This window comes from Cynocephalus volans, chromosome 16 (assembly GCF_027409185.1).
Source record: "Cynocephalus volans isolate mCynVol1 chromosome 16, mCynVol1.pri, whole genome shotgun sequence".
Classification (NCBI taxonomy): Eukaryota; Metazoa; Chordata; class Mammalia; order Dermoptera; family Cynocephalidae; genus Cynocephalus; species Cynocephalus volans.
The window spans coordinates 1,271,161-1,291,203 of record NC_084475.1 but is presented as its reverse complement, the minus strand read 5'-3'; the positions used below and the strand labels follow the sequence as shown (position 1 = coordinate 1,291,203).

General features: G+C 43.5%; 1 protein-coding gene across 1 annotated transcript in view; it reads left to right on the top strand.

Annotated features, from left to right (window-relative positions):
- EFTUD2 (elongation factor Tu GTP binding domain containing 2) overlaps window positions 1–20,043 on the top strand; it is a 36,663-nt gene that overhangs the window by 10,824 nt on the left and 5,796 nt on the right. Inside the window, exons 4-18 of the mRNA XM_063080325.1 lie at window positions 647–725; window positions 1,999–2,074; window positions 2,563–2,628; window positions 3,499–3,534; window positions 4,592–4,682; window positions 5,664–5,746; window positions 7,769–7,935; window positions 9,902–10,026; window positions 13,320–13,383; window positions 13,752–13,842; window positions 15,423–15,558; window positions 17,080–17,207; window positions 17,926–18,119; window positions 19,044–19,155; window positions 19,569–19,709. Coding sequence (XP_062936395.1) covers window positions 647–725; window positions 1,999–2,074; window positions 2,563–2,628; window positions 3,499–3,534; window positions 4,592–4,682; window positions 5,664–5,746; window positions 7,769–7,935; window positions 9,902–10,026; window positions 13,320–13,383; window positions 13,752–13,842; window positions 15,423–15,558; window positions 17,080–17,207; window positions 17,926–18,119; window positions 19,044–19,155; window positions 19,569–19,709 — 1,589 coding nt within the window. The remainder of the gene's footprint in view (window positions 1–646; window positions 726–1,998; window positions 2,075–2,562; window positions 2,629–3,498; window positions 3,535–4,591; window positions 4,683–5,663; window positions 5,747–7,768; window positions 7,936–9,901; window positions 10,027–13,319; window positions 13,384–13,751; window positions 13,843–15,422; window positions 15,559–17,079; window positions 17,208–17,925; window positions 18,120–19,043; window positions 19,156–19,568; window positions 19,710–20,043) is intronic.

Here is a 20,043-nt window from a genome sequence, read left to right as displayed (position 1 = left end):
CCGTCAGCACATCTTAAAAGTTCAGTGCGTGAATTATCAGTTTTTCATTACTGCTTTCAGGTTCTGTTTCTGGATTAAGATTTGGTTAACCCTGTTTTAGTGTTCAGCAAAACTCTTAGCTTGTTACTAAGCAAATAAGTTATTTCTTCATTTATCTAATATCAGTTTAGTTGCTGTTATTAAGTTCTTCCTGTGATCTGACGTTTTCTGATCTTTCTGTTTCTGATATTCCTGTGATCTGATTAATTTTCCATCCAAATAATCTCAGTCCCTTTAATTCCAGTCCTCACAGTGTTTATTATCTACTTCTTAATAGTTTTCATTGATTTTCTGGAAAGTAATCGCATTTTATAAATAAAAGGAGAGATTTTGAACTGACATTGACTTCAGTCTGTACCCATTCTCTCTCCCTTTTTCCCACCCTCCTATAAAATGAAGTCTAAACTCCTCAGTCCACAATTCAAGATCCTTCACTGACTCATGCCAAACAGCATTCCCAGAACTTTCTCAACTTATGAGTGATCCTTGAGAATAAAATAAATGGATGTCATATGTCATACATTCTGAAAGCTCAGTCTAATGGAATAGGATTCTGTATTTTTATGTTTTATGCCTACCTGCACATCACTAATATTTTTTTTTCTAGAACCCATTATTAAGCCAGTGAAAACCAAGAAATTCACTCTGATGGAGCAGACATTACCTGTCACAGTATATGAAATGGAGTAAGTTATAAGGTCTCTCAACTTCTCTGCAGGAATAGTGTGGATTCACCTTTTTGTGGAGGCAGGAGGTGGTTTGTGGTTGAAATAGCCAGTGAATTGTGGCAGCAAAAATCTCTCCCTACAATTTGCCAAAATTTTCCTTCAGCCTATGTGGCTGCTGGGATATTTACGCTCAGTCCTAACTTTACTCTGGGCCTTCATCCAGATCTCAGCTGTTTCTTCTTCTTGCACACCCTTAGGTTAATACTGGAAGCCAGCCTTTGGGACAGAATGGGATAGTATAATTATCAGTATTTGGTTCACCAGTGCCCCTTTTGACTCAGTAAGACTGCTGAGTATTTTGGGAACACAGCAACTCTTGGTTTTTAAAAGGAGGACACGGGCAGGCAGATATATGTATAGGATCATTTAGATTCTTCATACTACAAACTGTGTTCGAAAACATTCTCACTGAGGAAATGCACTTGTAAGGCCTCCATGTATTGGAGTGCTTGTGACACATTATTAGAGAATGAAGCTTTTTTTTGTCTTAAAAATATGTTGATCTCTTAAATGTCCAAAAGAGAGGGGTCCCTTCTGAAATGGCCAGCTCACCTGCCATTATTCAGTTATTTTTGAAATAACTTTTCACCTGTCTTCATAATTTGTTTCAGATACTTTTGCATTCTCAATGGTGATTTTTTTATAACTCCAGTCTTATTCTAAGTCACTGTAAAAATTAAAATAATAATAATAATAATAATAATAACTAATTAAAATAAAATCTCCAATCTTTGAGAGCCAAAGCTGAAGGCTTCTTGCCATAAGTAATGTGGGTGATAAGCGAGAAAGACAGTGTTGGTTTTGGTCAAGATGGAAGACCCCTGGGCTCAGCGTCATTAATGAGAATGGCTCGTTAACTGGCTCTGACACCAGTTTCAAGAGAAGCTCCCGAAGTGATTTTAAGCTCCGTTGGCATCAGTGGACTGTAACTAGCCTGAAGAGTTTAAAGGGACACTACTCACGTATGTGTGTTAGTTTAGGTATTTGACTTTGTTTTACTTCTTTCTTTTTTAATTTCATTATTTTACTGTTGAAATCCCGTGGTATTTTATTGACAGATTGTGTTATCTCATGGATAAGTCTGTTCCATTCCCAAAGCCAGAACTATAGACATTCACATCTGCCCTCTGAACATTCTCCAGTTGGGCTGAAAGTACCAAAAATACCTTTGCACCACTGTCCATTTGAAAACCTGTGCCAAAGTCCCTTTTCTTTTCCTTTCTCCTTTCAGTTTCTTGGCAGATCTGATGGATAACTCAGAGCTTATCAGAAATGTGACCCTTTGTGGCCATCTCCACCATGGCAAGGTGAGAGAACTTTCAGCTATTGGGACAGGATTCCTCTTTGTTCCTGCTCATTTTTTGAGCCCTCAGAGTCAAAGAGGCTGATGTTTGAGGTCATAGGGCTGGACCTCCTGACTCTGAGGGGATTCCATGCTGTTATAAAACTGTGCAGTGAAATTCTACCTTTTCCTGAGCAGCGGGTGAAGCCTGTTTTTAAGCCACTTGAATGCCTGACCCTTGTATCTACATCTGGACAGAAGAAAAGAAATTGAACCTTACTCTTATTTTTATAAGTTTTCATTTCCTAGGGGATGCCTTTCCAAGAAAGATTTCGTCTTTCATTTGAAAATAATCCTGTGGCTTCAGTGTTAATCCTTTGCTGTCCCATAATCCTCCTTGCTCTCCTTTTCCTCTTTTTATCCCTAAATTATGTGGTGTGTTGGGAGTTGGGGGAAGGGTGCAATAGATTTTCCTCTGTGGTTGGTAGATCTTAATCATCTCTTCCTTTTCAGACGTGTTTTGTAGATTGTTTAATAGAGCAGACTCACCCGGAAATCAGAAAACGCTATGACCAAGATGTAAGTAGAACTTCTGTTGAGGGTTTAGGATGAACCATTCAAAATAGACAGGGATGTCTCTCTCCTTCCATTTCCTTCACCCTTCCCACTCTTTTTTCTTTTTTGTATCCAAGCGTTTGACCTTGGCATTACAACACTGCACTCTAACCAACTGAGCTAACTGGCCAGCCCCTTCCCACTCTCTTTATAAATAATGATGGCTAGAGAGTGCTGCTTTATAATTGTAATCTCTATTAATAGCTTGTAAGAAAATAACTTCAACTTTCTCAGGAGCATAGAGAATATTAACCTGCAATATTTTGGGTTGGTCTGGTCTGCACTTGAGATCCCTCCTCTGTTGTGATGTATCCTGACTTTTATAGTCTATTCTTTCCTGTCATAGTATTAATAACCTGCTCTATAAATATGATACAATTGGACCTTGTTGTTTTCATGGTAAGTTTAAATGCCTGTGAATGAGGCCAGCTGTGGCTGCAAGTCTCAGTGCAATAAGTATTGAGTCTCTGCCAGGTTGACTGTTGTTACATTTGAGGGTTCCAAGAAGGCTGGCAAGTGTCTCCTTTTACCACTCTAAGAATTCAGTGCATTTGATACAATTTAGCTCTCCAGCCATTCCTGGTCTTCAGTGGCCCCTCATCCCTATCCACTTCAAAAAAGGGAAAAAAACTTCACGTATCCAGGAGCAGTTTCCAGCTGGGAGGGCACTAGTCTCATTGCCTGGAATTGCTGTGGCGACACCCTGCTGTCTTCAATCTTTTCTCCTGAGGCAGAAACCCCTGAGTTGGGAGGTGGTGAGGGAAAGTGATTGATGGTTTGGATGTAGGAGAGGAGTCTGAATTCAGGTGGTAACGACAGTTAATTTTTTTTCAGCTGTGCTATACTGACATCCTCTTCACAGAACAAGAGGTAAGTGTGCCTTGGGAAATCAGATTGTCGTCCACACCAGACCCACCAGTAATCATTTCAGAGGGAATGTCGGGGGCCTGTATAATAGCATATTAGTCGATGCCCCACACCCCTTTCTCCGTTCTGTCCCCCGCTTCTTTATCTCCCTGCTGCTCCCAGTCATCCCATGATTACAACTCCAAAGAGAACGGGGTAGACAAGCTGTAGGGTTAGAGGGAGACCCCCCTGTGCTTGACTGGATTTAATTTGACCTAATAGGGCAAATACTAAGAGATGATGTCTGCATCCATGCTGTGAGTTATGCAGAAGCTCAACATGATTTTAAAAATCTATAAGATGACTCTGTCCATATGGTGATCTTTCTAGGGGTAGCTTCTCTTTGAGAATGAGTTTGTGTTTTTGTGTTTCTCTTTGTCTTTCCACCTGAATCTTTATCCCTCTCCTCTGACCCCTTCTCTTTCCTGTCTCCTTTATTTCTGTCTCTTTCTCTAAATGACCACATGGGAGGCTCAAGTACATAAGTATGGTTAACTAAAGGAACTTGCAATAGCAGTGGCATGTGATAAGCAATCAACGAATGTGAGCTATTATTATTTTTTTGTATATTTATATATTTGTTTGATGGGAGTTTTTAAAATACTTATTTCCTATTTTAAGTTTCTTAATATTTCTTGTTCAAAAAAACCCTAACATGCCCCAGATTGTTTCTTTTTACTTTTAAGACACACTCAGGTATTAATTTTGTTTCCAGTGTATGAGGAGGATAAAATTCCAGGACCCTGAATTCTCTGTTAAGGTTTAATACTACTTTGCTTACTTGTTCATTTTTATTCTTTTTTTTTTTTTTTAACTACCGACCCACCCCCCCAAAAGGAAAGCTGTCTACTGCCAAAATATTTCATCTTCAGGGTCATGCTGGTTAGAGGACTGTGTAGAAATCATACCCACTATATGTCTCCATCAATGTAATTTACTAGCAATTGGCAAGTCCCAAAAGCAGAATGAACTCCTCTTACATAGGAAGAAGTCTTGACCACCCTCTCTTTGTGACCTTCAGAGAGGTGTTGGCATCAAAAGCACTCCTGTGACGGTGGTCTTGCCAGATACCAAAGGAAAGTCTTATCTCTTCAATATCATGGACACTCCAGGTAGGACATTTCTTGCCCTGTTTGTTTTTTGTGCTCCCACTTTCTAAAGCAGAGCAGAGTAGACATTTTTGTTATTATGTTCCCTTCACCTGCATTGAGATAATTTTCTTTTTTTTTTTTTGTCGTTTTTTCGTGACCGGCACTCAGCCAGTGAGAGCACCGGTCAGTCCTATATAGGATCCGAACCCGCGATAATTTTCATTTTTAACTCTCTCCTTTGCTCATGACTAGTTAATTAGCAATTAGGCCTTCTATTCCACTCCTCCCTTTATTCTCTTCTGGAATATTTAAATTTTAGAGAATCTTATTTATTTATTCATTTCGGCTTGTGTCAGGCCCCGTGCTAGTCCCTAGGGAAGTAAAGGCGAGTCAGACCTGGTGCCTGGCCACAGACACTCTCGGTCCTTTGTTTTTTGTTTGTTTGTGGCTGGCCAGTACGAGGATCTCTCAGACTTTTGAAGGAGACTAGTGGACTACATAGATTACCGTGGAGGCAGCGTACCTTGCCCTGTGGCTGACTCTTCCTCTTTATGGAAAGGACCAACTTGGGGCAGAGTTTTTTAAATTTTTGAAAAATGTTGGGTTTTGGCAGATTTGCCTTCATTGCACCAACATTACCCAATCCAATGCCCTGATGCGTCTCAGCCAGGAACTGTCTTCCTGGAGCAGCTCACCATGCTCCAGGTCTTCCTTTGCCCCTTTTCCTGCCTCCAGGTTGTCTTATGTCCCACAGAACTCTGCTTGCTACTGATTAGACTGAGCTGATGTGCGTGTGAACTCATTATGCCCTCCTAGGCAAAACACTTCCCTCTTTTTGTGTATGGGGTCTCCTGTAGAAAAGCTAATCCAAGGATGTGACTCTAATGGGGGCTCTGGGAATACTTGGGCATTCACAAGCTTTGTGGCCCCTCAGATCACCCTACAAGTTAACTGTGCCTTATTCTGCACCAAGTGGCGACTTACTTGGTATTTGCTTTTCAGGACATGTGAATTTTTCTGATGAGGTCACAGCTGGCTTGCGCATCTCAGATGGAGTAGTCCTGTTCATCGATGCTGCTGAGGGCGTGAGTCTGACACAGTTCTCTGAGAACCTCTTCCACCCTATGTTTGCACAATGCCCAGAGCACTGAGTGAGCCACGAACCAGAGAACGTGAATGTCTGTGAGATTAAGGCTCAGACTTGCTCTAAAATTAGGGCCACGAATGGAATTCAAAATTAATTCTCAGCATGGGTCCTCTTGCTCCCTGCCCAGTAAAGCTCAAAATGACCCATTGTCATTCAGGAAACACAAAGATAAAAGGACAGATGTAAATAAAAGGGGGAGAGGAGAATATATTCATATAAATGGATTTTAAATATCAGTGAGGGGCCGAGCCCGTGGCGCACTTGGTAGAGTGCGGCGCTGGGAGCGCTGCGACGCTCCCGCCGCGGGTTCGGATCCTATATAGGACTGGCCGGTGCACTCACTCACTGGCTGAGTGCCGGTCACGAAAAAGGACATAAATAAATAAATAAATAAATAAATAAATAAATAAATAAATATCAGTGAGTGTTTCTTAGAGATTGGAGTTAGAAGGCCAGAGCGTCTTTTTTATTCCTAAATTGAAAGATGTAACTTGGCTAACATCATTTGTATTGTCATTGGTAAGATTTCCAGCAGAGGGAGCCAGAGTTATCTTTTTTTAATTGACATTTCATTTTGGAATAATTTCAAACTTAGCAAAAAGTTGCAAGAAGAGTACAAGGAACTCACCCTCATTTGCCTTGGAATTCTTGCTCTCTGCAGGTACACACACACCTGTGCGTGTATTTTCCTCTTGAACCATGTGAAAATAAAATATTTCAGGGCTGAGCCCGTGGCGCACTCGGTAGCGTGCTGCGCTAGCAGCGTGGCGACGCTCCCGCCGCCGCGGGTTCGGATCCTATATACGGATGACCAGTGCACTCCCTGGCTGAGCGCCGGTCACGGAAAAAAAAAATAAATAAAAAAATAAAAATAAATAAAATAAAATATTTCAGAATGTGTTTTCTAAGAACAAGGACATTCACTTACATAACTATAGTACAGTCACTGAAATCATGATGCAGTGCTTTTGTACAGATGCTTTTCTGCAGATCTTATTCAGTTTCACTGATTGTCCCAGTACTGTTCTTTTTAGAATTTTTTTCCCTAATACAGGATAATGTATATCATTTAGTTTTCATGTCTCTTTAGTCTCTTTTTATTAAAACTGTTCTTCAGCCCTTCTTAGTGTTTTATCACATCGCATTTTTGAAGAGTACAGGGCATTTATTTTATAGAATGTCTCTCAATTTTGGTTTGTCTGATGTTTCCTCATGATTAGGTTCAGGTTATTTTTGGCAGAAGTACTACATAAATAAAGTTGTGTTATTAGTCCATTACATCAGGAGGTGCATGATGTCACCTTATCCCATAATTGGTGATTTTAACATTGGTCAGTTGGTTAAGGTGGGTGGCCATGTTTCTCCAGTGTAAAGTTACTATTTTCCCCTTTGTAATAAATAAATTGTGGGGAGATACTCTGAGTCTATGTATACACTCTATTCCTTATCAAGCTTTATCTGCCAGTTTTATCATCCCTTGATGTTTCTTGGCTTATTCTTATGATAGTTGCCAATGGTGATTTTTTTTTTTTTTTTTTTTTTAAAGATGACCAGTAAGGGGATCTTAACCCTTGACTTGGTGTTGTCAGCACCACGCTCAGCCAGTGAGCAAACCGGCCATCCCTATGTGGGATCCGAACCCGGGGCCTTGGTGTTATCAGCACCACACTCTCCCGAGTGAGCCACGGGCCGGCCCCATACTTTGTGTTTTGAAATAATGCCCTCTTTGGTTCTGCCCTGGACTTTCTGCCCTCTTTGCTTTTGTCACCACTTTCTTTTTTTTTCTTTTTTTTTTTTTTGTCTTTTTCGTGACCGGCACTCAGCCAGTGAGTGCACCGGCCATTCCTACATAGGATCCGAACCCGCCGCGGGAGCGTCGCCGCGCTGCCAGCGCAGCACGCCACCGAGTGCGCCACGGGCTCGGCCCTTGTCACCACTTTCTGAGCCTTGTGTTTCTCAGGTCATGCTGAACACAGAGCGGCTGATCAAGCATGCAGTGCAAGAGAGGCTGGCGGTCACTGTGTGCATCAACAAGATTGACCGGCTAATCCTGGAGCTGAAGCTGCCTCCAACAGATGCTTATTATAAGCTGCGCCACATTGTGGATGAGGTCAATGGATTAATTAGGTATGAGACCCCTGGGAGTGGATTTCCTGTCCTCAGAGACTCGGGTTTTTATAAATCTTAATTTTAACCCTCAGTACCTCTGGGAACGACTCTGGTTTATTTCTTGGCGTGTGTTGGTAAGCTTGTTGGGCAAGGCTAGAGGCACATTCTGGGTCTCTACAGGGATTGACTCCACCTCCTTGGCCTTATTTACTCTGTGCCCTAACCAGTTGTGCAGTTTAACACATCTTCAATTTATTATTGTGTACCTTGGGGTCTAGAATCAGTCTCATCTTCACCACATACCAACCGTGTAAAGTTGGGCAAATTACTTAAACTCAGTTTCCACCTCTTTAAAAAAAAGAATAATTGTAATATTTGCATAATGGGATGTTACAGGAAATTAAATAGATATTTGATATAACATACTTAGCACAGTGCTTACCATATGGCAACTGATCTCTGACTATGTTAGCTGCTTTTATCTTATTGTTAATACAGACTAAGTAGATTAAGGTGCTGTTTGCGGTGTTTCTGTGGATATACCTGTTTATCAACAAGATGGATTTAGGGCTCACATTAATAAGTATGAGTGATGTTTGGGAGACCTTAGAATAACAGAGTCAAAGTGGCATTGAAGCATAGGTTAAATATATCTTAAAGACAGTCTTATCTGCAGGCTGAAAAATGGTTTGGATGACTTCTTGAGGCCCCTCCAATGGGCCCAGGATGAGGCCGTCCTACTGAAAGAATGCCTCTGCAGTCGAGGATTTGGGATGGTGTCTACACGGCCAGAGACAGAGTCATCTTCAGGGGCCTCCCCAGCTTGTAGCATTAATTCTCAGCTGGAATTCCTTCTCTCCATCTCTGCAGGGCTGAGAATGACTAGAGCCAAACAAGATGTCATCAGTCCAAAAGACGAAATGATAAGCTTCTTAAAAAAAAAAGTGAGGCGGGATAGTGCTAAATCCTGATCTACCAGAATAGGGAGTCAAGAGGTCATGTTTCAAACTTGTAAATAAGAAAAAGCAAAAGCAACATAAATATATTTAGAAATAAGGAGGTAAATACTCTAAAAGCAGCTTTGAAAGAATTGAGAGCAGTTGCCTCCAGGGAGTATAACCTGGGGGTGGGGTGGAATAGGGTAGGGGACTGTTCTTTATAAGCCAATACTTTTATTTCTAATTAGGAAATTCCATAAAATAATGTACCAAAGCTAGGGTCGTGATGTGATCCCTGTGTACAACTGGTTTTCTTATACATGTTAGTGAACTTGAGATGCTTGTGGCTTTTGCATAGCTTTTAAGATTTAGTGTTTTAGGGCCGACCCCGTGGTGCACTCCGGAGGGTGCGGTGCTGGGAGCGCAGCAGTGCTCCCGCCGCGGGTTCGGATCCTGTATAAGGATGGCCGGTGCACTCACTGGCTGAGCGCGGTATGGCCGGTCACAAAAAGACAAAAAAAAAAAAAGATTTAGTGTTTCAGTCAAGAATTCAGATCCCCTTACTGGCCAGCCACCAAAAAAAAAAAAAAAAGCCAAACAAAACAGTAAAGAAGCGTAAGGCAGTGAGAGAGGGGAGCAAAGCTGCCTGCCTGCCTTCATGGTTCTTATGTCTGTTTGTATTTGTGAAATTGAGATTTCTCTCAAGTGTCTTCCTGTCTTCTCACGTTAGATTCATTTCCTGTGTTCCAAGGTCTTTGTCTCTGTCCTCCAGGTTTCCCCTTGTATGTCCAATGTGGTTAACTTTTCCAAGATTGTGCAGAATGTTCCCAGCTCTGGGAAATCAGTTTGTTACTGGGAACAAGTTAGGGAACAACTCCATCATGTCACTTTTTTGGACCAGGCTGTTGGCAAAGCTTCGTGTCTTATGTAAGGCCCTCGTGAAGGCTGGAGAGCGGCTATGATACTGAGCTCCTGCCCTTCCCCTTGGCAGTGTGTCAGGGCTGCTGCACGGCCTGGCACTGTGTTCACCACTGTCTCCGTTTCAGCATGTATTCCACTGATGAAAACCTGATCCTTTCCCCGCTCCTGGGCAACGTCTGCTTCTCCAGCTCCCAGTACAGCATCTGCTTCACGCTGGGCTCCTTTGCCAAGATCTACGCTGACACCTTTGGTAAGCTACGGCTGGCGGTCTGTCTTGCCAGCTTCCCCAGAGTCGTGTGTGCCTTTCCTGCTGAATGGCTCAGAAATTGGCTCCATGTCCGAGTACCCTGCAGGGGGAGCATTTTATTACCCGTTATTATCACATTTGAGGCTTTTCTTGGCCTCTAGACCCTTTTTTCAGTCTAATTGGTAAACAAAAGAAAAATAAAAGTGACTAGGAAGAAATGGGAGGAGAGAGAGCTCATTTTAGGAATAGAAATCTCTCCAAGAATGAGACAGATTTTATAAAATAAGGATTATCCATACCCAGAAAGCACTTTCAGACTTCCTTCTCGTGGGTGGAGTCTCTCTCACTGTTAGTGCTTCTGGCCATCTTTCCAGCGTGTCTGGGCACATAAAGAGTTGACAGGCCTAATCGAGAACTCTATTGGACTTGCAGTCAGCATGTACAAGCTTTCACTGGCATGTCCAGTTGAATGATTTTGTGGATCCCAGGAGCCTTGACACCAGGTCCCTGGGACCAGCTTTGCAACCCAAGAGGCTCCCTGGCTTTCCATCTCTGTGCCTCTCCGATGACCTCTGATTCCAGCAGGAACCAGGTTCCGAGAGTCTTGTGTGTCTCAAATGCTATACTTGCTTAGAGGGGAGTCATCGTTGCTCTTACTTTCCAGCTCTGTGAGAGGTGTCACAGCTGATAGTGGTGGAGTGCCAGGGTCTCTGTTCTCGCCAAGCAGCTGTCCTGCCTCTCTCAGTATGGATCCCCTTGCTCTTGTGAAACAACAGGCGATTAAAATGTGGTCGTTTTAAAAAATATGTATATATTTAAAATATGCTTACTGTAGAAAAGTAGAAAATATAGTAAAATCTAGTCAAGAAATCAAAATTCAACCATAACTTTATTACCATAATTATTAACATTTTGTTATAATTGCCTCTTTTTCTGTTTATTATTTTACATAAATGAGATCATATTTTTATATATTTCTTTTTTCTGTGTTTTTCACTCAGCATTGACTCATTAACCATTTTCTCATCATTAGATGTCTATTTTAGTTGTTTCCTTTTTTAAAAATGCATAAATGGACAATAAATGAAATTCATCTGAACAGGGTTCCAGTAGAAGTTTATGTATTTCTAAATGTCCTTTGTATCAGCATGTGAAGCAAAATCCAGGACCCTTTCTGTAATTGTAATGTACAGATGATTTAATTTCTAATTGAAAATGGCCCTGAGCCATGGGAGGAGAGATTGTTACTCATCCTTTGAACTCACTGTTAGTTTATGAAGGAGCCAGCCATGGGCTCCAACATCATTAGCGTGAAAAGCCGTGGATAGTCTTCTAGAAAGTCAGCACTGAAGGGAATGTCAGAGATCATCGAGTCCTCCTTCATTTAACATTTGGGGAAACTGCCCATGTTTACAGAATTTATTGATAGTTTGGACTAGAATCCATTTACACCACACTGCCAAAACTTATACCATGTCCCCTTGCTAGGAATACAATACAACAAGTCATGGTGAATAATCTGACTTCTAGGAACTTCATCCAGTGAGTAGACAGACTCCCACGGTGAGGTATGGCAGTGTAAGCGTGAGCTAAGTGCCAAGTAGCTGCTGTAGGCAGGTAGTGCTGAGAGAGTTGGGGCGGCGGAGTCATCAGCTCCAGTGGCCTAGGGGCCAGGGCAGGCTGTGAGAAGGAGATGGGGCTTAGGCAAGTAGATGGTAGGGCTCCAGGAATTCCAGATTGTCAGGGTTGGAAGAGGAGGCACAGAGGCAGATGGTGTTGGTCATGGCCTATTTCACCAAGGAGAAAATTTCAAGTGAAAACTGCTGACGGGTTGGGTTGGGATCACATTGAGGGTTTGGGATGCCAGGTTAAGGAATTTAGACTTTATTCTGTAGACAGTAGGGAGCTATTAAAGATTGAAGTGGGTGATATCTGCAAAGCTGAGGAAAGATAGACCAGACAGAGGAAGGAATGCAGGAAGGGCCACCTGTTTAGACATTTTTGCCAGTATTCAGATGTAGGATTGTGAGTACTGCATTATTGCTATCTGTGAGATTGACAAGGAGACGGATCTGAGAAATGTTCACTCATTCTTTCAGTAAGCACTTAAAACCTCTATTATATGCTAGGCCCAGCTCTTGTGAATATTCAAGTTCAGTCCAGTGATTATAATACAGCCTGATAAGTACAATCATAAAGGGTGTAAAAGTAAAAGGCACAGTGGTTCACAGAGGAAGGAAAGTTTCAGTCACTAATAATGTGGGAAAGAAGGGGAGAATTTTGTTAATTAATAAATTGGGGAAGAAAAAGATTTTGAGGTTGGATGAAAAACCAGAGATAAAAGCCAACCATACACACACACACACACACACACATAAAACAAAAAACAAAACCAGAGGTAGCCTTACTGATACAGATAGAAAAGTTTGAAGGGAGGTGTGGCTTTAGAAGAAACACACACACACACACACACACAACAAAAAACCAGAGGTAGCCTTACTGATACAGATAGAAAAGTTTGAAGGGAGGTGTGGCTTTAGGAGAAAGGTGATATTCCCTTTATGCGATCTTTGGTGAGAGGGAACAGTCTGACGTCTGGGTAGAAATATGTAGGGGTAGTTGATGGTATTAGCAATCTAACTGAGTGTTATAGGAGCTCTTGACTGAGAAGATCTTGAATTTTAAAAACCACAGTTGCTGGGTTCAGTATGACCATGATTAACAATTGCAGTCAAAATCAAACTTTTACCAATATTAGTTGGTAAAAGATGAGACAAAGGTTGGCTTTGGTGCTTTCTCTCCAAAGGGCTTGGTGCTTGCCTACCAGAGGCTTGGTGGCTAGTCAGAACCTTATGGTGACGCTGCATCTGGAAGGTGGCCCTGCTGGCAGCAGACTAGAGCTTCTCTGTGGATGAGAAAAGTACAAAGGAATCGCTAATCTCCACTTCTGAGAAGGGGCTTAGATACAGAGGGTGGCAGACGGGCAGCTGAGCCTGTCCCATCAAAAGAAAGGATGTGAGCCATGCCCTGTCCATTGCTCAATCCTAGTGCTTGCTGGGAGTGGAGATACCAGGTTTTCATTTGGGCTTCAGCACACCCTTGTCAGTTTGGGGCCAGTTCTGTCCTTCTTTGTGCCTCAGTGTCCCTGCCTGTCTTCCTGGTTAGACGGAAATGTCTGGACCCTGGAAAGGAAGGTGCTGTAGAATTCCTCAGCTGTGAACCACTTGTGGCACTTGAAACAGAATTTCGAAAAACACTTTGCTAAGCAGATTATAATTGTGTGGCTTCTCCTATAGGTGACATTAATTACCAGGAATTTGCTAAAAGACTCTGGGGTGACATCTACTTCAACCCTAAGACGTAAGTAGAGTGTGGGACTTGACTCTGGAGGGGTGATCCATTTTCCCAGTAAGTGAGGACAGGTAAAGGAAGAGTTTACAAGATTAAAACCTACTTTCCTTAGACATGAACTACCATCTTTCTTCCTCTAAGTAGGTTGGCTTCCTGAGCTCTAATCAGATGAGAGGCTGTTTCTCCTGAGGTCTTCACATCTCTGCTCAGGCATGCAGAAGGGATGTCCTCTCAGGAATCTCTCTCTGGAAACTTTATGATCACACACATTCCTCCCCCTTGACTCCTGCTCAGATTCAGAACTTAAGCAATGGACCGTTGGGGCAAGTGCCACTGTCTTCTCCCTCCTGGATCAGAACTCTTCTTTTTCTCTTTAGGCGAAAGTTCACAAAAAAGGCCCCAACCAGCAGCTCCCAGAGGAGCTTTGTGGAGTTTATCTTGGAGCCCCTTTATAAGATCCTCGCTCAGGTGAGTGTGTCAGGCCACCTGGTTCAGGTCTGCTCTTCTTTTCTTTTTTTTTTTTTTTTTTTTGGCACCTGGCCAGTAAGGGGATCTGAACCCTCAACCTTGGTGTTATCAGCACCATGCTCTCCCAGGTAAGCTAACCAGCCTGGCCCCAGTTCTGCTCTTCTAAGCACAAGGTGGAAAAGCTGGTGAACTCAGACTTCCCTCTGCCCCTAAACCTGCTCAGTTTTGTATTACTAAGTAGAAGGATGGTTGGTCACCAATTGTTTATTAGTAATCTTCTAGATCTAGGACATACAGTACTCCAGGTGATATTGAAATCAGAGGAAAGGGGGAAGGTATGAAAGAAAGAAAAGGCATAATCTAGAGAAAGTTTGTGGACAGATCTTGACTGTTCAGAAGAATGTGACTCTTTAGAGCTAATAATTTCAGTTATGGTAATTTATCTTACAGATATAATTGTGAAAGTCCTCTAGGTTATTTATATATAGATATAAATAAAGGTGTTTACCATAGCATTGTTTTTAACTGTAAGAAATGGAAAAAAAGACTGGAAATAAGTTAAATGTTCATCAGTGATAATCTGATTTTGGCATATCCCATAAAATGAAGTATTTTGCAGCCATTAAGAGAATGGCCAAAAAAATAAATCAATAAATAAGAAAATTGCTGTATGAACTTAGTTTTGATGACTGTTTGGACATGTAGGTATGTGATGTTAGATTGAAAGGATGCCTCAGAAAGTGGTAAGGATGTAGTTAAACATGTGGGATGCTCCAAAGAAAGGAATATAACATTATGTATATATGAATTTGTGCTATCTAAAGGCAGGACTAAAAGGGTAAAAAGGTTGTACAGGTATTTTTATAGAGACCTTTTTCCCAGGACAGTAATAAAGTATGCACGTGTTTAATGAGGACTGTACACGCACGCGCACGCACGCACACGCACACACACACACACACACACACATACACACGCACACACACAATGTGTGTGGCCATTCCAACCAACAAAGTAACAAAACATAGCAACGAGACAAAATAATGATTGAAATTTATTAGTGCTGAAAAATACTTAGTATCTTGTGTCAGGCTGGAAAAGATTAATAAAAGAAATTTATAGAATCTGCCCCAGCAGAGGCCTTGAGTCTGCCGAGGATGATTTAACTTGGCCCTGGCCTGACAGGGTGGACTGCTAGGTGACCTTTTTTGGTTCCTTCCAGTGCAACCATCCTCTAAATCTGAGAAGTGTCTAAATATGGAAGGGTAAGGTATTTCCCGAGTGGGATGAGGTGCTGCTTTTCAGACACCGGGGGGCAGCACTGACAATAGTCAGTCTGAGCACATAGTTTATGGGTTGATGTGGGGATTTAACCAAGTCAGCTTCACCCAGAGTTGGTTTGAAGGGTAGGTGCCAAGGACTTCCCTGAAACCAAATTGTTACTCTTGCCAAGAGCTCTCCCTGTAGAAGAAAACCCAGTATAGTAGCTCTTCAAGTTGCCTGTTGGCCTTCCCTTGTCACCCTCTCTAGCGTCACACTAGGGCTGTCACTACAACTGACATGGTGTCTGGTACCCTCAGGTTGTGGGTGATGTGGACACCAGCCTCCCAAGGACCCTGGACGAGCTTGGCATCCACCTGACCAAGGAGGAGCTGAAGCTGAATATCCGCCCCCTGCTCAGGCTGGTCTGCAAAAAGTTCTTTGGCGAGTTCACAGGTAAGAAAGAGCTCGTGGCCCATTAACGTTACCGTCCTCAGACCCTGCCGCATGTGTCACGGGAACAACTTCTTACCCTGCAGTGGTGGTCAGAGATCTGAGGCTCTTTTAAACAATCCACAGGTTGGAATACAAAACACCTGCTTTTTTCCCAAGCTGCTTTTCTTAGTGGATGGCATTAAAAATTCTATCTTGGGGGCCGAGCCCGTGGCGCACTCGGGAGAGTGCAGCGCTGGGAGCGCAGCGATGCTCCCGCCGCGGGTTCGGATCCTATACAGGAATGGCCGGTGCACTCACTGGCTGAGTGCCGGTCACGAAAAAGACGAAAAAAAAAAATTCTATCTTGGGGGCCGAGCCCGTGGCGCACTTGGGAGAGTGCAGCGCTGGGAGCGTGGCGACACTCCCACCGCGGGTTCGGATCCTATATAGGAATGGCCGGTGCGCTCACTGGCTGAGTGCCGGTCACGAAAAAGACGAAAAAAGAAAAAAATTCTATCTTGGGAATCAAAAGGAATTAAATTTCCTACCAGGAGGAGTGAGAGGAGATAGGGAGGCAGACTCTGAGGTTCTGGTAGATCTGCCAGGGGGCGGTCAAGAAGGTGGACACTTAGGTGGTGTGAAGCAGTGGAAAAGCTGGGCTAGGACTTGGGAGGCTTGGGCTACAAACCAGGTTTCTCTTTCCTGAGCTCCTGTCTTGTATTTTAGTTAGACAGAGGCAGGTGATATAGTAGAAAGAGCACTGGACTGGTTGAAAAAAGACTTTGAGTCTTGATCCTGCCCTGTCCCTGCCCCTCCCATGGGGTGACCTTGGGCCAGCCACCTAATTCTTCTGTGACTTTGATTTCTCACCTATAAAATAAGGGAGGTGGAAAAGGTGATGGCTAAGCGTCCTCTCTGCAATCTCTGATTTTAAGTCTGGTGGGCATTAGGTGTCTGAACCCCCAAAGTACATAGTTTTAATAGCTCATTCTGGCCTGGCCATCAGTCTGACACATTAGATATCATTTAAAAGCAAACATGCCTATCCCAGTGCGCTAATGGGGGTTCTCTTTTGTGTGGCTTATTTAATGTGATAGGAGAATAGGGTTACTTGTTGAACAGAAATGTATGCAGAGTTTCTCAATGGGCAAAAGAGTCAATTCAGAGATTATTCTAAGTAGATCGAGAAAGAGACGGGGTGCTTATTTAGCTCAATGTAAGTGCTCAGTAAATGCTTATATTCAGTAAAGTTCATGGACTGATGTAGATACTTTAAATGTTTTATCAGCTGAGTTCCAATGAACCATACACTGAGTCCTGCTTCTTGCTCTTCCTTGGCATCAGTGTGACTCCAGATCTTTTATCAGCTTACTCCCAGGAAACAGGGTATCACTTCCCCCTGAATCATAGTGCCGCAGTGTTTAGAGCTAGAAATCAGTTCCCTCACTTTTAGCTTTCTGATCGTCATGAGTGGATCATTAATCCCCGCTCACTTCTCCCTGGGAGAGTGGGTGGTAATGGCTTTCTCTTCTCCCTCCATAGGCTTTGTGGACATGTGCGTGCAGCATATTCCTTCTCCAAAGGTGGGCGCCAAGCCCAAGATTGAGCATACCTACACTGGCGGTGTGGACTCCGACCTTGGCGAGGCCATGAGCGACTGTGACCCTGATGTAAGGGAACGTGGCCCCCCCAGTTCTCTGATTTCTAGTCACAGGAGTCATGCCTTCTTGACCTCTCTTGCTTGCCCCTCCCCATGAGCATAGTCAGGCCTGCATTCAATGCCTGATATTGCTACTACTAGTGGTATGACCTTGGGAACATTACTTATGCTTTCTGTGTCTCAAGGTCTTGGCCTATAATATGAGGAGGATGATATGTGAGTGGTTATTATGAGAATTAAATAAGATCAAGGAAGTGTTACGGTTGTGTTTAGCATGGTGCCTGGCAGATAGTAAAGATTCAGCAAATGGTAGCTAATCTTGTCAGTCATGGCTTTTAAAAACATCTTTCCCAGCCATTCCTTAGGCAATCTAGTTGCTCATCATAAACTTGCAGCCAGTTGAGAATTGTGACTTACATCTTCAAAGGATATTTGGGATAAGTAATGTCAACAGTGCCAATCTGCCATCCTAAACCTGTTTCTCTTCCCCATGGCCCTTATTCCCCCCAAAAAAGGAAGAGAATTTTTTTGCTATGCCTCTGTCTCCTATTAACCCTTCTTAGAGGGAAAGGGTAGAGATAGTTTGGAGATTTCCTGGGAGATCACCACATCTTACTCTAGGTCTGGGCTGCCTCCTCATAGAGCTCATGTCACTGTTGTCAAGGGAGGTAGAGACAGTGGTCCTTGCTCAGGGGGTATATGTGCTTAAAGCTGCACTTTGTCCCCAGGGTCCCCTGATGTGCCACACTACAAAGATGTACAGCACAGATGATGGAGTTCAATTTCACGCCTTTGGCCGGGTGCTGAGTGGTACCATCCATGCTGGGCAACCTGTGAAGGTGTTGGGGGAGAACTACACCCTGGAGGATGAGGAAGACTCCCAGATATGCACTGTGGGTCGCCTTTGGATCTCTGTGGCCAGGTACTGCCAACCGGAGCCTGCTGGCATGCCTTGGCCTCTGTCCTGGGCCTGCCCCCAAGGAGCTGGCAGGGATAATCCTCCTTAGAAACAGTAGCTGCCTGGCTCCACACAGTAGGGGTAGATGACCCTCCCCGAGCAGATCGTTGACTTCTAGTTCTTACTACTCAGGGTTGCTAGGGCCAAAAGGGAGCTACTGTTGTGATAAGCCATAAACCTTGCTTTCACATTTTGGATGACTCGTATGAACATTTTTTATTTATCTTAATCCTCTTTTCATTTCCTCTTTTGTGTTCCTTAAGTCATAATCTTCGTGTTTTTTCCCATAAGAAATTGTTTCCCAGCCTCCGCTGTCTATTCTTTGACCAAGACAGAAAGCTTCGCTGGACCCTTTGTAACCTCCCAGTCTGCACAGTCAAACTTAGATTGGCCCTCTGGGCTTCTTGTCAGTTTATGTTTGGCATCTCAGCTGGCAAGCAGACCAAGGCAGTCCTGTTCCCTAATGTGGCTGCTCTGCCGCAACGGTGGCCCCTTTTCCCTCCTCCATAACCCACCCTATTTCCTAGAAGTCAGAAGAAAATTGGAGAACTAAGAGAGTCAAAGCATCTTCTGTCATGCTCTTGGCATCCCCTTGCATTTGACACCATGAGCGGCACTTTTTACCATGAACCTCCAATTGGAATTAGATTTTCCCATTATGTCCTCTTAGAATAGCTTGCACTTTTCTTTCATAGCATCCATCAGTTTGTAACCCCGTATATGTGTGTGAATATGTGGTTGTTTGTCGCATCTCTCCTGCTAGAATGTATCTGTTTTGCTTACCCTTGTGTCTGGCTCAGTAGCTGGCACATAGCAGGTGCTCGGTGAATCTTTATGCAATGAATGCTCTACCTAAGTTCCATTCCTGCTTATTGGATGTTGCTCCAGGTACCACATTGAGGTGAACCGTGTTCCTGCTGGCAATTGGGTTCTGATTGAAGGTGTTGATCAACCAATTGTGAAGACAGCGACCATAACTGAACCCCGAGGCAATGAGGAGGTAGAGTTTCTAGAGAGGCCAACTAGATTGGTTTAAGCTAGAGTGTCAGAAGGAACTATGGCACATGTGAGCAACAAGCAGTGGAACTTGCAGGGGACTAACCCAGAGTCACTGACACTTCCTCGTTCCAGGCCCCAGTATGGGCTTAGCCTTCTAGTTCTGACCCTGCTAGGTTCTCTATACTTGGCTCAGATGCTAAGAATTAAGAGGGGGTGCCTTTTATTCTCCTCCTCTCTTTGTTCTGCCAGAATACTCGGGAATAAATGGCCCTTCAGTTTGTCCCCAAGTAGTGCCATGGCTCCTGGTTGGGGAATGGTTTGGTCCTAAGCAAGTCCTCAGCTCCTCTCTTACCTCTGCACCTTCTGTGCCTACTCAGGCCAGATGCCCTCATTCCTCTGCATTTTGGATCTCAGGCTCAGATTTTCCGGCCCTTGAAGTTCAATACCACATCTGTTATCAAGATTGCTGTGGAGCCAGTCAACCCCTCAGAGCTGCCTAAGATGCTTGATGGCCTGCGCAAGGTCAACAAGAGCTATCCGTCCCTCACCACCAAGGTATGCCTGAGACCTGCAGCAGCTGCCAGACCCTATTGCCCCAGCTGACTGGTCTGTGCCACCTACCACTTACTTTACACCCATCACGTGTTTCTTTTTTTATTTTTTATTTTTCATTTTTTTAAAGATAACTGGTAAGGGGATCTTAACCCTTGACTTGGTGTTGTCAGCACCAAACTCTACCAAGTGAGCTAACCAGCCATCCCTATATAGGGATCCAAACCCGTGGCCTTGGTGTTATCAGCACCACACTCTCCCAAGTGAGCCACGGGCCGGCCTTCATCACATTTCTGATATGCTGCTTCTGGCAACTTATATCAGGAGTAATCCCCAT